The sequence below is a fragment of the Antedon mediterranea genome, chromosome 2 (assembly GCF_964355755.1).
Source record: "Antedon mediterranea chromosome 2, ecAntMedi1.1, whole genome shotgun sequence".
In the NCBI taxonomy this organism is placed as follows: Eukaryota; Metazoa; Echinodermata; class Crinoidea; order Comatulida; family Antedonidae; genus Antedon; species Antedon mediterranea.
Window position 1 is genome coordinate 34466122 of NC_092671.1, and position 18365 is coordinate 34484486.

General features: G+C 32.5%; 1 protein-coding gene across 1 annotated transcript; it reads right to left on the reverse strand.

Moving 5' to 3' along the window:
• Positions 1-921: 921 nt before the first annotated feature.
• On the reverse strand, positions 922-15663 carry LOC140040860 (cyclin-Y-like protein 1). The gene is made up of 8 exons (XM_072087105.1): positions 15213-15663; positions 10987-11049; positions 9780-9897; positions 6828-6915; positions 6388-6507; positions 4518-4684; positions 3187-3349; positions 922-3084 (listed from the first exon to the last, which is right to left on the reverse strand). Exons 1-8 carry the CDS (start codon positions 15409-15411, stop codon positions 2974-2976), a joined length of 1029 nt encoding a protein of 342 aa, XP_071943206.1. The 5' UTR covers positions 15412-15663; the 3' UTR covers positions 922-2973.
• Between the last annotated feature and the right edge of the window lie 2702 nt (positions 15664-18365).

Genomic DNA, 18365 nt, shown 5'->3' on the forward strand with positions numbered 1-18365 from the left:
AGATACCATGCATGGTGTATGTACCATGAATGGTGTGTGTACCATTAATGGTGTATGTAACATGAATGGTGTATGTATCATGGATGGTGTAGGTACCCTAAATGGTGTAGATATCATGAATGGTGTGTGTACCAAGAATGGTGTATGTACCATGAATGGTGTAGGTATCATGAATGGTGTAGATACCATGCATGGTGTATGTACCATGAATGGTGTATATATCATGAATGGTGTAGGTACCATGAATGGTGTAGGTATCATGAATGGTGTAGATACCATGCATGGTGTATGTACCATGAATGGTGTATATATCATGAATGGTGTGTGTACCAAGAATGGTGTATGTAACATGAATGGTGTATGTATCATGAATGTTGTATGTACCATGAATGGTGTAGGTACCATGAATGGTGTAGATACCATGCATGGTGTATGTACCATGAATGGTGTATATATCATGAATGGTGTGTGTACCAAGAATGGTGTATGTAACATGAATGGTGTATGTATCATGAATGGTGTAGGTACCATGAATGGTGTAGGTACCATGCATGGTGTAGGTACCATGCATGGTGTAGGTACCATGAATGGTGTATGTACTATGAATGGTGTAGGTACCATGCATGGTGTAGGTACCATGAATGGTGTATGTACAATGAATGGTGTAGGTACCATTAATGGTGTAGGTACCATGAATGGTGTATCTATTTAAATTTGGCAGACCAATTACATAATATGCTAAATCAGCAACATCTGATAGAAGGTCTAGAAGTTTTGTTAATGGTGGAAATACAATTTTGAAATTAAGGACATATAACACAGAAATCAAGAAGAGGGATACAGAGACAAACTAAACAAATTTAAATAATAATTTTTTTTTTTTAAATGAATCTAACTATAAAAAAGGATTTCTGGTGCATTTTCATTCTGCTATCATGGAAAAATAAACATAGCAAACAACTTTCAATAACTGCTGACCCGATTAGCTAATAGTTTCTTTTTTGGTATAGAAAATATGAATACATATTGTGACATCATCATTGTTACTACAGACGAAATTACTAAACACAGAACTGACTAATGGAAGCCTAAACACCGGGTTTCAAAATAGTACTGACAAATATCTTAATTACGAGCTACAGACTGACAAAGTGTGCTACAGTAAGTTGGATAATTTGCGAGTAGTTGAGCCTTGCTGTGAAATTTGTATAATAAGCCTATATGTGTGATTAATGGCTAGTGTTGCCCGAAAGCTCTGCTAATTTTTCTGGCGGTTTATCATTTTGATTTAGCTTTTTGCTTATTTTATTTTGTATCTCCATTGAGATTTAGCCACCGATACCCACAGCATTATCATTTGTTCAGTAATTGCCTTTGAATTTATATATTGTGTGTATATAATAGTTAGCAAATCCTCACGGAAAAAATATTAGGCACTTTTTTTTTCTATGAGGTTAAGGCAGAAATCATGAATAATTCATTAGGGCCCTGAGTTTGATGCTCATTAACATCATCCATGTTATCACTTTAATAGTTGAGATTATTTGGAGGGTTCAGTCATATTTAGGAAATAGGTCAGGTATTTTTAAATTCTTTATCATAAAATCTAGGCTTGTAAGTTATTTATGATTTCTACCTTAACCTTCAATGCCCCACAACAGTTATAAAACTTGTCTATATAATGTTATTTTAACAATGAGGGAGGAGAGGAGGAATTTGGGAATCTACATGTAGTTTGGTAATTTATAACTGCATAATATAATTAATTAAAACAATACGTCTTTTCTGTACATTTTCATCAATATTATTACATAATAAGTTTATCTATAGCAGTTAAAATTGTATCCCACGGTGTCTGTACATTATGTCAACAATGGCAAAAAAAATGTTTAAACAAACAACATACTTGGCTACAGCACGTACAATATGCAAAATATACGTAGTGCAGCATATAATACACAACCTATACACTTGTTTGTACAAACCCAATTAGCATTTCCAATTGCTTTTTTGCTACCAAATTCTTTCGGACACTGGTGCAAAACTGGACGATGATATGGACGACAATTTATATTACAGAACATTATTTTACAGCGCCAGAAAAAAAAAACTGGCAAGGAATTATATTTTTAACTTGGTTCCTTCCTAACTTGGTTTATTGCACATGGAGAACTAAAGCAATAGCATTCTAATTATATTCATATTTTTAGTTATAACGTATTGTTCCCAACAACAGTTTTCAAACGTTTTTAGGAATTTACTAAACGGAGCCATGATTCAAACATGTGAACAAATTTTCAAGGTATTACACAACACATTATCAGATGAGAGATGGCTCGCTGGCTGGTTCATACCTATGACTGTTTCCAACAACCTTTGATACAGTAAGAGCCCTTCTTTTGTCAGGGGACAACCCTATTAAGGGGAGATTTTCATATTAAACCAACGAGGGACAATATTATGCTATTGTTGACCCCTATGGGGACAGCTTTGCGACTTAATAATGCCAGGGTGTCCCATAAATTGGGGTTAGCCATAGGATTAAAACATACAGTATTGTCCTTTGTTAGTTTTACTGCAAAAGTATCCCTTCCCATATGAGAGATTCTAATGTTTTAACACTACCGGTACCTCCCTATTCAAGGAACACCACCTTAATAGGGATGTCTACTGCATATAAAGTTGATAATACAACAGAGCACATGTACAAGCGCTATTAAATCATGGCCCTTGTTCAACAATTGGTTATCACAACAATAACCTTTATGTTGGAATTTAGTGTTGTGGCCTACAATAGCCAGCTACTAGACCTCCAACAACCACACGAAAGCTGTACAAGAAGACCATAACCAGGCTCTCCTCTCTAACCCTGCCTAAAACGACACTGCCAATCCTCGAATCATCACAGAGCGATACGCAAGTATCTTGACTGCTTCCGTGAATACTGATGTATATCATCAAGTTTACGAGATGTCATGACAAGATGGCTGCCTTAAATCGTGGTGTAATTGCGTCAGCACTTTGAGAACGAGGGAGTTGTACGCCTATTTCTTGTAGTTTATCTTCGCATAATCTTGAAATTGCCTACAAAAACAACCAACAAATTTAATTATATATCAAAAATTTAAATAGACCTTGATTTTTTTCATAAACATTACTGTTAGTTTGTTTGTTGAAACTTCATACCTCTAATTTCATGGCACGCTCTTTGGTTAATGATTCCACTGGAAAGTGCAGATCGTTTAATTCAGCCAAGGTTCGGAGGTCAAAGTAATACTTAGCGTACACACTCGATGGAACATTTATGTTAAATTGAAGTAGCTCTAAAAACTGCCTTTCTAGTTCATTCCTAAAAATAATAAAAGATATATTAGGTCACATTCAAGTTTAAAAAATCCTAGTTTATCATTTAAGAATTTCCATTATTTTTTGTTTCGCTGTGTAACCGTCATCCAATCAGGGGCTATGTCTAGGTAAGAGACACACATTTAAAAATGACACGGCAGCGGATATAGCATTTATATCCTTGTACACACAAACCAAATACAGGTCGCCTTTGTTGTTGATTGGTTACAGGGTAAACATGTTGGAATGATCATATTGCCAAATCTTACGGTGGACCAAATACTGCATAATGTATGTGCTTGCATAAACACCTAAAAATTAATTTTCAAACTATTTTTGTATGGGCCTAGTTTTTAGCTTAGTTTTCAATCTATTTGAAAGTATGGAGGTACAGTATACAATAATACTGTTTTATCATTTATACTTCCATGGTGAAAGGGTATATTTATTTTCAATGATCAACACATCTACACTAACTAATTATTATGCATAAATAATAGATTATAAAACGTAAACAAAACGCTAGAGAGTACCAGCAATACTAAACAAACAAGAGCAGTGAAGTGTACGGAGTACTGTACGACCTACATTTACAGGGGGTTTCGTTAATGCCAAGCTGATCTTATATTGACTGCCCAACATATACATTTACTGATACAAAGAGGCCTAAATACAAACTTGAAGTGAAGAATAAAACAAATACACAAAACAACAATCAATTATTTCCCATTGTGCAACCCTTGTGGTTTCCATAACAAAGTAATAGCATGGTTGTTAGTCCAACATAGTGATTACCGAAAGGGGCTGAAATAGACCAACAGCAGGGTAATGCGCTACTCTTTCTGAAAGATTTATTTATTCCTTGCCTACAAACCAGATGTGTACACAGGACCTCTAGTTTCAAGTCTTTATCCCAAGACTCGACCACCAGTACTATAGTATAGTATCATATACCGATATCATGACTGTGGTTTTTAATACAGTTTAAAATTCAATTTGTCATGGAAAGTCAGCCGTATGTTATGGCTGTAGTTTGCAGCACCCCAATCACTTGGCCACTCCACTTGATATGGTTGTCTTTGAAATTCAGTTTGTTTGTGAAAAGTCAAACATGTTTTTCTTCATTACACAAATAACGGTACCAGCAAAATACACTAGACAGAATAACTTACATGTCTTCAACTGTTAATTCTTTAAGTATCTGACAATAGTCTACATTCCAGACAGCCTGGTCATCCCACACTTTTGACGCCAGAAGGATCGCTCCTAACACTGTCCGTTTCCAATTTGAAGGAATGATGTCGATTTCAGCATAAGTTAATAACCGTTCTATGTACACCTACGAAAAAATATTGTTTGGTTTTTAATCTGAATAAGAAATAAACAGAAATTTTTCAGCAAAAACATTTTTACCAATTTCCTTACGCCCTAATCTCCAAATTCTGGATCCGTCGCTCAAACACATACGTTTTACACTACCAAACTAAATAACAAACTATGGAAGGACCAGTACAATGTATTTTAGTGTGGATGTATATTTATGTTTTTATAGTTTTTATGCAATAATTTTGATACAGTAAGAATTTAAAGATGTATTGTCCCTCTAAAAAAAATTGGATCGGAAAGAAAATGTATTTACCTAAAAAACTATAGTCAAACTGCTTTTTGAATTTAACCATTTATTTTGTCAATTTATAAGTAAAATCATTTTTTTTGTCTACGGAAGTGATTAACTTTATTAAAACTACAAAATAATCTATTAAAAGTCCGGATTTTATTAATCTTTATTTTTCATGTTTTTGGGTGACAATATTGTACATCTTTAACATATTGAACCATAAATCCTGTAACAGTATCGCATTTATTTATTTAAATTTTAAATACGGTAGGAAACTGACAAATCACTCAATATTAATTAGGGATAATTAGGATGTTTGAGAGTAGAAGTCCTACAACAGCCATTACGTAAAGGTCGAAAGTAAGATAGTAGCAAATTTATAACAATTTTATAACATGACAAAAAAATTGAACCTATAATTATAAAGTAATAAAGAATTAACATGTAACTTATTGACGATTATCATTGTATGGACAAAGGTTAATGTGAGAAGTGGATGATAAATGATAAGATAATATTTTAGATAACGTTTATAGACTGTTCAGTCATAGAATATAAATGCCTGGGGTCAAATTTATCCAAAACACTTAGAAAACCAAAATTTTATTTGTGTTTTCAGTTAATTTTCCGATTTTTTTGTCCCCATTTAGTTTCAAAATAGCTACAGTAGCAGAAAATGTCAAGACTAGTTAAGAATAGTTACTTTTGTAAATTCTCATAGAATTAATTTCCAAAAAATGTTCTTACTTGATAGCAAGGTGGCAATTTTGTTTAGTTTGAAATATAGTAAAGCCTATTCTTAACATATTTATTTGAAAAAAAAAATGTATATGCTAGCCTTGGACTGCACACATGGTAAGGGAATGGTGAATAGAAGAGCTGGTAGTATTGTGAAGGATCTTTATATTTCATTTATCATACTAAAGGTAATAACATATAGAATACTATACAATCTGAATCCATATTGTAGACTAAACCATACCCACTATTATGCAAGAAATTGGGGTTTAGGCAAAATTGAAATTTATCACAATGCTATATTATCTTCTCTTCTTCATCTTCTTATTTGGAGCCAACTTCAGATGTGAAGACTCTGCTCCTCCAGCGCTGTTTTGCTAGCTCTACAGTATTTAGTTGTGTGGTATTATTCTATTAATGTATTCTTTTACAGAAAGAAACTGACTCTTATTTATTTATAATTATTATTATTATTATTTTTTCCCTTGCTTCTCCTTTCACTTTTCATTTTTTTTTCTTCTTCTTTTCTTCCTATTCCCTTTTCTGTTTTTTTTTTACTTATATAAATATATATACAGTGCCTCAGCACCTTGTATTCAGTGATAGTTCTGAGCATTAGAGTTTGCCCACTAGCATATTTTGTAAAAACACTTGCAATAGAAAAGAACGCTTAATGGGTCACATACCAACGTAACAATAGCACACTCTGCCGTAAGTTGAGCAGCATTGAAAAGTAGACGTATAAACTTGTATATATGTTTGTGTTCTGGATTACGCGTTGCATAATCTTCAGGCAACGAATCCCTCTGCAAAGAAAAAAAAATTTCAAAATATATTATTACTTTCAATCCAAACATTGATTGTAGCAAGAGTTAAAAATTAATATGCAAATTAGAATTTTTTTTACCCCCAACCATAGACCAACTATTAGCCACCATACACCACAAAAATAATTACAAAATTATCTCATGTAGTATTTTTTACAATTTATGACAAAAACAGCTGTTTTTCTTAAATAAATGTTATGCACAGAGGTGGGACTAGCACTGCGCTGTGAAAGGGTTTGTACAGTACAATCATAAAAACCAAATTTAATGTTTTCGCAATGGTTTGCGGAATAACTTACAGCAAGCGGGTGTAGTTTTTCATCAAAAATCTTCAACCCTCTGTTACCTTCTCTGTTTCGTATCAGATAATATATCGCTAGAGCAACACTGAAAAAAGGAGAATATAATACTGTAAATTGGATGCAGTACCAGTAAATTAAAAATGCTGGGTTATTACTAAATCTTCCTAGAAATGAATTGATGATTATGATGATGAATTTTATCAGACTTGTGTGTGTGTGTAATGTTATCATTTTTTACAAAATGAGGAAGGATGTTACTGTAAAATACTTGATTTCTTGTTTCTTCAATGATTTATTGATTTTTGCAAGTTATGAATTATTTTAATATGAAATTCTACATTTTAACTACATTAACGGACAATTGTTGGACCTTGAACTACAAAATACAGAATTACAGTACTGTAGGCTAAATAAAACAAGAAAACTTAAAAAAACACATGATTTTGATACAAAGATTAATACTTGGCTAAGCACCTACTGTATGTAGTACTGTACATTGACATTATGAAATTACAGTTTTCCTATAAAAACAGTTCATAATTGAATAAATTAGGGGGTGTAGGATTATAAAACAAGCATGGGATTAATCAAACATGGGATTATCTTATAATCGAGCATGGGATTATAAATGGACATCATTTATAGTACGCTTGTATTTTGACACACTAATAGTCAATAATCTGTATTTACAGTACTTTACATTATCTTTGTAGAACGGATTACGTTTGGCTCAAAGCGGTTACGATAGCTCATTAAATACAACTCAATTCTTATGGGAATGCATCTGAACTTTCTAACCTCGCATTAAAATATATAGAGATTACATTTGTTCAAAAATTTTGAACTATAATTTAAAAGGGTAGCTTCTGTGTTCAGTATATTTGTTTTAAAGTACGCTTGTCTGAAATTATGAAAAATTAAGTAAATACAAATTGTAGAATATTACAGTAATTCTGTATATAAATATAAATTATTAGACATACATACAGTACATGTACACACTTACAAGAGTCAAAAACAAGCTCCGCCATTGTTAATGTCAGTGGAGTCGCATATCGGTATGTTTTTTAAATAATTTTAAACACCGACCTACAGTATCCTTTAGAACTATCTTTTAAAAAAATAATTAAAAATGTACTATACAGTATTGTACTGTATGTTGCACCAGTAACATTTCTTAAGCATTATTAGGCCTACTGTACAATCTGACACGTTTAATTTTCTGTAGTTTTTGATAAGTGTTTGAGTAACGCTAATTAGGAAACATAAAAGCAAGCCTATATATCCAAGGATAACAACAATGGCGCGGCTATACTTTAAAACAGCTTACAAATTACAACATTACATACTTTAATTTACAAATGCAATTTCTCTGTTATTGATGCAAGCATTTAAACCTTTTGTACAATCAACTTTCCATAATATGAAAGGTCTGCATAACCTTTAGATCTTAAAACGGCCGCATTATGTGGTTCATTAAATAACCACTTGTAAGATGAATGGCAACATTAACATAAATGTTAAAATAACAAATATATGCAATACTGTTCTGTAAAAAGAAATATAGTATCTATATTTTAACTTATTGAAGCCCTAATTATGCATTAATTACCTCAAAATGGATAATCATGCCAAGATCTTTATTATTTACATTAACTTATGAAAATTAAACTATTTAAATTTTATTCTATTAATTAATAACCCACAGATTCCAATTAAAATTGGTACAGATATTAGCTTTTCGCAAAAATTGAACTTTTATATTATCAAAATGTGTTAATACTAAATTCTGTATGAGTACTTTACGCTTTACAATATAAATGATTAGCCGGTCTACAGGATTTTTATGGTGTCTAGGAGGGAGGGGGTGGAGGGAGAAAAATAGTGTCTCACGAGCAAGGCCTATTTATTAATCACTCCTGCTGCAGCTGTACTGGTCTCCATTTTGAACAGGCCACTTCAGGATTCAAAGTCTGGCTATGGCTTGCATATAACCATCGTGAAAAAAAATTGGGTATGATCCTAATGTAGTCAACCACTATAGTATCAGGATGCTTTGGATGTCCTTTGCACTAACGTAATTCCCCATGTACTGTATGTACCTTTGACCCTTCATTTTTTAAATGCCCAGTTCTGTCTGAAAGGGACAATCATTGAACCGTAACAAATGAAGTTTTGTAACATTTAAGGTCCAGTGCGTAGTATTAAAATGTTTAGTCTTTACAGGAAACTAAGGAACGGCTTAACATCCCATCTGAAAGATGATGTAATGATGAGAATAAGGGTACATTATGCTTTAGACTTGGGGCAGCTCAGGGCACAAAGATACTGGTTAGCATTATGCGTGTGGTAGGATCGCAAATGTAGATTAACACCATGCATACATATAACGCAAGCAGAAATTGGAAAAAATGCTACTTTTATTTACTGTAATCTATGATTTTAACGCAGGCAACAGACAAACCCACAATCTCAGTGGAACTTTTACATTACAAAAGTCAATTGTCTGAATACCTTGACTATAAAAGTCACAGAATATTCAAATGTTAATACCAATTATAAGGATGAAAACCCCTAAAATTTACATGAAGCATCGACTTTAACTCGTATCACAAAACGTGTTTAGGCAGGTTTTTTTTTCTCGAATGCCCGACGTCCCAACCCTTTCCTCACATACAGTACCGTATACAGTAAAAAAAGTTAAGCACACTTGTTCAATACACTACATCCAATGAGAAAATTTTTATTATAATTTATAAATACATGAGAGAGCACAGGCAAGTCTGGTTATGCAATCTAGCCCATAGAACAATAAGGAAATTATAACAAAGGCAGATTAAAACAACAATGTAATGAAAGAAATCATGTAGGAAAGTAAAAGTCTGAGCTGATGATAAATGTCTTAAGCTTTGATTTCAGGAGTTCAATGTATTGTAATAGAGCACTTACCATTTGATGGTTGCCTTTAAGTTAGGTTGACTAACAGTGCTATCGTCTAGGTAGATTGTTGAACATGAGCTACGACGTTTTAATCCACTGCTGTGATGCCTATTGTTTGTGTCATGCCCTACGGTAAAATAAATGGACAATCAACTCGCCCAAAAACCGAAACACCCTTGGGCTAGGCCAAATGTCTGGTTTCAAGAAAATGTCTGGTTGTGAGAATGCATTTTGATTTCTAAATTTAATTTAAACCAATTGCAATAAAAACTCTGGTACAAAACACTGGTAATTGTAATGGTTTTTAATCAGAACAGAGAGCCACTTAAAAACATAGTTCTGGTGATAGAAATTTAAATTTTTTTAAAAACATGATGTTCACAGTATTTTAAATTTATCAGGCCTGAAATTAAGTGCTGATTTAAATCTGATGATCTTAATTGCATTAAAAATGTGGACATTTTTTTAATCTGACATAATAATCTACACAGTCCAAGAACAAAACTAAATTCTTATTTTTCTTCACTAATTTTTTTCACATTGTACAGTACCACCACAAAAAAAGCATATTTATGTTTTAGTCAATATAAACCATAATCTCCACATCTCTTGTTATACCAGATTATGAAATGATTGGATCACCATCAAGGGCAGTGAGATAATTATAATAAGACAACAGGATGATATTGATAATATAATTAGAAATTGTGAAAAATTAATGATAATTTGAAGGCGAGATAATTTGAAATATTTTCTGGATATTATCCATAATAATGTAATTAAGAAATTCATTTGACTTGGTAAAACAGCAATATTAACTCATAAATAGTGATTAAACTTGGGGAATGCATAAATTGTTGATAAAAATATAATTAAAAGAGCAGAATAAAAAACATTCCATGTACTAAAATTAACATTAATAACAAACTTTTTGTTGATTTGGTCTTGAATTTATAATAAGTAAAGCACATTTCAAAAAGGTCTTGACAACTGTGAAGATGTATTATGAAAACTCAGTGTATTAATTTAATGTCTCGTCTAAATTATTATTTTTTAATCATATCAATATTTAAATGATATACTTTTTTCCAATTTACCAATTGTATTTGAGAACAAAATATTGATTTGATTTTTTATTTATTATTTCGACCAAAGATGGATAGTCAAAACAATTTCAGATTTTGCTCTTACCCTAAAACACTGTCAGACAACTTACCTTTTTTAGGATAAAAAGTCAAAAACATAGTTCTTGCTCCTGGTTGTAGAGAAGGATCTGTATCTGAAAAATAGATTTTTTTTTTTTTATTTCAGAACATACTATACCATGATAGGATGTCTGTATGTGTATATCATCACTGATATACTGTAGGCAGAACGGTCCAAGATTTATTTATTTATTAACTATATTTAACCAGGGTGGCCCAATCAGTCAAAAAGACTGGTCTCCCTTAGGGCCGTGGGTACAATAGTACATTTTAAACTAAAATATAAAAATAACAGTAACACAATAAAACTTAAACTACAGTAATGCCTTAAAGTTATTTTTGAAAACATTTAAATTACTTGAAAATTTAGTTTCTTCAATTAATGTGTTAAAAAGATCAGCACCTTTCCATGACTCTTTGCTTACTGCACCGTAGGCTCAACTACAGTATTTAGTATATTAATATTAGCATCTTAATTTTTGTTAATGATTATTTTTTAATGCCGTCACCTGAATTTTTACAAACCTTAAAATGAAGGTATACTTGATTAAATATAAACCTACTAACATTTGACTTCATACTACAAAATTATTATTAAATTCTGAATTTCACTATTAATTGACACTGTGTCATTACCAAATGATTTATTGAGCAATATACACTTTACAGGTAAAGCCTTTTAGTTAATCAAGAATATCTAAATCAGATGTAAACTAATAACAGAATGTACAGTGTATAATGGATTCAATACTACCTGGCCAATTTTGGCATATTTTACCTCCGCCAAGGAGATATATATAGTCGATTGCGTTTGTCTGTTTGTTTGTTAGCAAGATTAAGTAATTACAAGATCTTTACCAAAATGAAAATACAGATAAATATGTGGTCAAGAACCATTCCATTAAATTGTGGGACCACGGTCCCAATTCTGGACCACTTTTTAGTATAATTTTCAGGCCTGCTAGTGTTAAAAGATAGGACAGAATTTTTTTAAAGCCGGCAAGCAGTCTTAAAGTAACAAGTAAACTGAAATTGCATTTTCTCGAGAACTACTTGTCCAAAAAACTTCATTTTTGTACAAGAGGCAAAAGTTACAATGTGTGATTTGCAATTTTAAAACATACAGTAATTTGATTTAATTTACAGGTTTTTTAATATGAGTAGTTTTAAAAAACCTATTTCTTTTTATTTGTTTTTGGTGTTGCTGTTCTATTGTTAGTCAACTGATACTAAATTGTTAGTTGAAAGGCTGGTTTCATAACCATTTAAACCAAATTCGCATACACATGCTTATGTAGGAGAATTTCACAGTAGGCGGAGGTATGCATTCTAGGAGTGGCTTTCTTGTTTATTTCTGTAATCAAAACATGTCATACAGTGAGGATCCACGATGTTTAAATAGGGGGTTGGAAAAGAAAGTGGCAGAGAAGGGTCACTAAAATAAACCAGGGCTGGCAGAGTACCTGGCATGTCGTAAATTGGTCACATCTTTGAAGAAAAAGAAAACAGTGGCAGATCCAGGATTTTAATTGATTGATTGATTGAATTTATTTGGTTCATACATAAAATACATTATAAAATAGACGATAAACAGAAGAGAGAGGGTCAGATTTACTGATAGTATGATTCTATTCTACCGTACAGTAGTACAGTAGTACTGAGAATCTTTGCATTGCACTATTTATAGCACCCTCTATTAAGATTCTAATTGATGTCATGTCATTTCCCGTAACTTTAGCAACCAGTAAGCTTGGATAAGGTCAGTGGCTATGAGCGCTCACTGGCTAAACCCAGGGGCCATGGAGCTTATGGGGAACCCCTGAGCAGTGCTAAGAGAAAAAAACAGGCATTAAAATACCGTTTGTCGAAATGGGCTAAAAATACATGAGGCCTCCAGCATTGGAGGGCCACTTACGGTTCCTAAACCTGGGGCCTCATTTATCTGCATTACGCCACTGGATAAGGTACCATAATAATATAACTTAGACACAACGTAAAAAATGGCATTATTGTTTATGAATTTTTTATAAATTAATGAATCATCATTTATGTTGATTGTATACAGTGACAACCGAGATTGAAAGATCAGCGTTTCAAAACCTACTAAAAGGCCTACTACTAGTCTGACCATTGAGGTATACCTACCTCCATAGTATAACCTTCAAGTTCAAGGAATTGTATTATTATAGCATGGGGTATTAGAGGGTATTTTCACAGGATTTGAAAAGGTACTTTTAACGTTTTAGTTTTACTTTCACATTGCAATGAATACAGTTAAGTGACCCACCAGTGTGTAGTGATCAGTGATACTGTACTTTCGCACCTATAACATAGTGGAACTGGGCATAATAAGACTTCACACAATCACCCACCATTATCGCAATAGGTATATGTTTTTTAATTGTGCTACGCTCAACAGATTGAGTTCCAAAATTACAAAGATATATACTGTGTACAATTGTTATGTGTGGAAGTACAGTATAGTACCCAGTAATCTACTGTAATTGTAGCTGTGAATGCTTTGTCAATTGTATGACGTACTATACTACTACTACATACTATGTATACCGCCTTCTGGAGAGGTACAGTGCGTCAATTACAAATTATTAAAGATACGGAGGAGCGGCATCAAAAAACCAAAAATTGGTACATCATATCTATGAATATAGTGCATCAGGGGTTACTTACCAAAATGGTACATCATATCTATGAATATAGTGCATCAGGGGTTACTTACCAAAATGGGCAGTCATGGTGCATCATTGTTCTTTAAAAGGTCGATCACTGATTTAAATGAAAATGTGTACTGTAGTGTAAGTGTCACTTTTTTTTTGCATAATTGTATGTGATTAACATCAGACAAATGATGCACCTCTTCCGGGGATAGTATAATGCATTATACAATTGACAATATTGCATTCATATTATACCGTCTAAAAGGTTATGTCACGTTGTTAAATATGAAAGAGTAATTTTTATTTGAAAATTTGCAAGACTGTATTATAAATATTGTCCATCCCATGATGATGATTATTTAAATTTTCGCCGTGGCTAAAGATACGGTACCGTATCCTAACTTCCGTTTGCTAAAGGTACGGTAAGATTGCATTACGTCATGATCAGCAAATGGAGTGCTGGTACGTGTGTGACGTCATCATATAAGGACTTTGGATTTTTTTTCATATCGCGAAAACAGTGATCAACCGCTTAACATTTTCTTTATGCTTCATTTAATTATTGCTATTATCGCCGTCGTGTGTGACAAAAACTAAATGTATAGCCTACGTCTGTTATTATTGAAAAGCCAAACATGTTGATTTTAATTCTGGAATACAGAAAACCGTTTCAAAAGAGGCCTAGGCCTACTACTGTACGTACTATCCTCATTATATGAGTTTGTTTGTGTAGAAAGCGGTTCCAGGCTTGGCCAGATGCATGTGTGCGCTGATTTCTGTGACTCAGCCCTAGGGCTACTGTCTAAATCATAGTATTTGAGGGCCCCTTTATTGTCCGCATTTGCTTGTTGTTTATGGTCACCATCACTATAAAAAAATATAGGCCTAAATAGGCCATCTGGAATAAACATAAAACCCTATAGTAACTATGGACGAATAACTAGACTAAGACGCAACACAATTTCCAACATTTAATTACAATGCCTTTACTTCTAATTTGGCTATCAACATATCGGATTATAATACTACTACTGTATGTTGTATAATGGAATAATATTTGAGATTGAGTGCATGTTTTAAACGCCCACCAACCACATGAACTTGCTCTATTACTACAACATCGACGTTGTCGCCCGTTATTAAACTTCTGGATTCAACATTGCTAGGTCTAGCTACGGGGCTGAGTCACAGAATCAAAACGCACACATCCATGCAGCCTGGCGCCGCCGATAGGCATTCATAGTGCAGACACGATATGAACAAAAATCCTTATATGATGACGTCACACACCTACCAGCATCCCAGCTGATTATGACGTATTACAATTTTACCGTACCTTTAGTAAACGGAAGTTAGGATACGGTATCGTATCTTTAGCCACGGCGTTAAATTTTATTTTTATTTCAAGACTTCAAGAGGCAATCACAACAGGATACATATAAATGGCAAGTTAAGTAAAATATTATTAATATAAGTATAATGAATACAGTAGGCCTAAGGCCTAGTGTAGTAGCCTTATATTTTAATTAGTTTATGATGTAATAATAACAAAAAACACAAACCTTCATCATCTGCAGGTTCTCTGTCACTGATGTGTGGCAATTGATTCACACTATCTGCTTCACCAGACGAAACATTTAAACCTCCATCTTGCTGTTGATAGCTTATTTCTCTAGGCCCAGTGTCTTTACTGTTAAGTGGCGTCCTATGCCGCGAGAAAACTGCACAGCAGCAGCGGGACGATGAATTTTTGTTACCCATCCTTCTGCAAAAGGCCTAGCCGAGTGCGAAGGCCTAACGACCTGCAGTGTAGCTGACAGACTCTGAGCAGCTAGCCTACCTCTAGCTGGCTACGCCTTACGTTTGCAAAGACACGACTACCTGGTGAAATCCCTCTTTCTCCTGCAAACTGAGACAATCATTAGTTTTCTTAAATACAATCCATAAGCCTTATTAATGTATGTTAACAAGTTATGGAAGGTTTACATCTTTTCGCATGTTTTCCATCATCAATCTTTTTTTAGAGGGTAGGGAATTTAGCACTTCCGGATTATTACAAGATAGGACGAAAATAGCCGACGAGGTCCAGCCGCGCACAATATATATAATGTGTTATGTTACATGTTTTAGTACTTGATACGCTTTGATGGCCACAGAATAAAAAATAATGCCAAATAAATTTATATAATTAACAACAACTTTGATCAATGTATGCAAGGTTGAATGCATTAAATTAAAATTATCCAAAAAATATTGTTTTCAGTGGGCTAGCGACTGAAGCATAGGCTAAAACATATATCTTACATGTTGGTGGCGCAGAGTATGTTGTTCAATCATGGAGGTTTTATACCTCCATGGTTCAATCTACCCAGGGATTTTTATCGCCCTCCTATTATAACTATCCTAATGTCTTACTCTTTCAAATACATTAGTTACGTCGTTTTACAATCAGTTTTACAATAGTGCTTCAATGACATATTTCTAAAAAAAGTTACGTAAAAGTAATTAATATTACAAACTAGACCTAATTACATTTCATTTTTAAATTTACTACATTAAACTACAGGAAAAATGGTTGCGCCCTCTTTTTATTATTAGCTCCAACCAAAGATCTTATATCTTTGCTCCAACAGGAGGAGTGATTGTAACCACTAGATGGAGTGAATTAGTTAATATTAGCGATACAATTATTACAAGCCTATTAAATTTGGAAACACTAATTTAAAATAAAACGTCACTTCATGAAAATTATTTTAAAAAATAATTAAAAATGCCTAAACCAATTTTTTAAATGGTAGACCCGCCTACATCAATCATTGAAATGTGAACAATTAAAATTAATAAAACCAGACTTTGAATAGGTATTTTGAAGTTTTAATAATGAAGTTCAAAATAGGAATATCCCCAAAAAGTTAGACTATTATGTGAGATTAAAATGGCATATATTCAACAAAAGCATTTGTTTTTATTATTTTGTCAGGGGAAAAATACATCTTTAAATTATACGTAGGCATATTTAATTATAATTTTTAACTGTTTTGCATTTATTTCACGTAGACCTATATTACAAAAAAAAAAGACACATCGACTATATACATAATTATTTGAGTATTGATTGACCTCCCAAAAGTGTCAAAGCAGGTATAGTTTCGAATGCTTGAGGGGGAACTAGGCCTATTTCATTTGTTATGTTTTTTATTATTTAGTTTTCGGTACCGGAACGCCTTATGTGGCGGTTTCGGTCTCAAAATATGTTCTCATATCTCTCACTTCTGTTTTGCATAATTTGGGTATTTAATTTATAAAACAAACACTTCTGTAGGCCTAATCTAATTTAGTTTGAATAGTGAAACATTTTTCATTTCTTTTCATGTTATATGTTTGTTCTTTTTTTATCCTTTGTGGTTCAACACCACCTGTATTTCATTCAATGCTTCATTACAAATTTCTAAACATTTTCTATCTTTTTTCATTATTTTCTGTTTTTCTTTAGTATCATACCATTAATACAAAGTACTTCTTAATATTCTTTTGTTTGTTAAATCCTCTATTATTTACAATAACCAATTGTACATTTGACTAAATGGTACTTAACTCCATACATCAAATGCATTGTATGGTGTATGTACTACGATTAACCTCACACCCACACAGTCTACACACATGTAAACATACACATTCATTTATATAATATAATTTGTCCAAATTTAACAAATATGAATTGTATTTATTATTCATAATATTATAAACACTTTTAAGTGAAATGTAATTTATTACAAAATATTGAATTCTTGTCTCCATTTTAGTTCATAGACTACAACTGTTTGTCCTTTCTAAATTCAATTCAAATTGATACCACCATATCTTACTTTGTTTCATTTTAAAATGTTCGACGATTAAAAGAGAATATTAATGGCACTGCGGCATCAAGTGGGTCATTCGGTCTCTTTTTCAAATTAATTAATTTTTCCTTTTTCAATTAATTATGGTCAATTAATTCAATTAATTCAATTAATATGGAACTTAATTCGTCCGTGAACCGATCATTTAGCGTAATGAGCTGATGCGCCGAACATTTTGAAGTAGGCCCAGACTAACTGTACAACCTTCAAGATTGTGCTGTTTATATATCGAAAGCCTTAGGCCTATATTAATATAAAATAAATAATTTGAAATGTTCTTATATTGCCAACTCAAATTATTAACAACAGGGAGGTAATATTAATTATGCGACAACCCTGGTTTATTTGTTGGTGTATTGTATGTGTGTGTAGGTATACGTGTGGGTGTTTAGTTTGAGTAAAATTTGAAAAACGTGTAGACTTTACGATTATTGAAGAATATGTATTGTCCCCTGAACATTTTTTTTATATATTTTGAATATGTCATTTTAATGTCACAATAGTTATTCACTTTGACCTAAAATTAAATCGGGAAAAATTATTTACCTGAAAAAACTGTAATTTAAAGCAAAAAAATTAAATTGGCTGCTAGCGAATGGGTTTTTGGTTGAATTCAATTGTCTATTTTGTAATTTTATAAGTGAAAACATAATTTTTTCGGTTTTTTTTTATGGAAGTGATTACCTTAACAAAATGGCTTTTTTAAAGTTTATTATTTTTATTCAGTCATTTTTTATGTTTTGGGGGACAATACATATTTAAACATTGGCTTTTTTAAATTTTCCTTTTTTTTCATCATCATCATTATTCAAG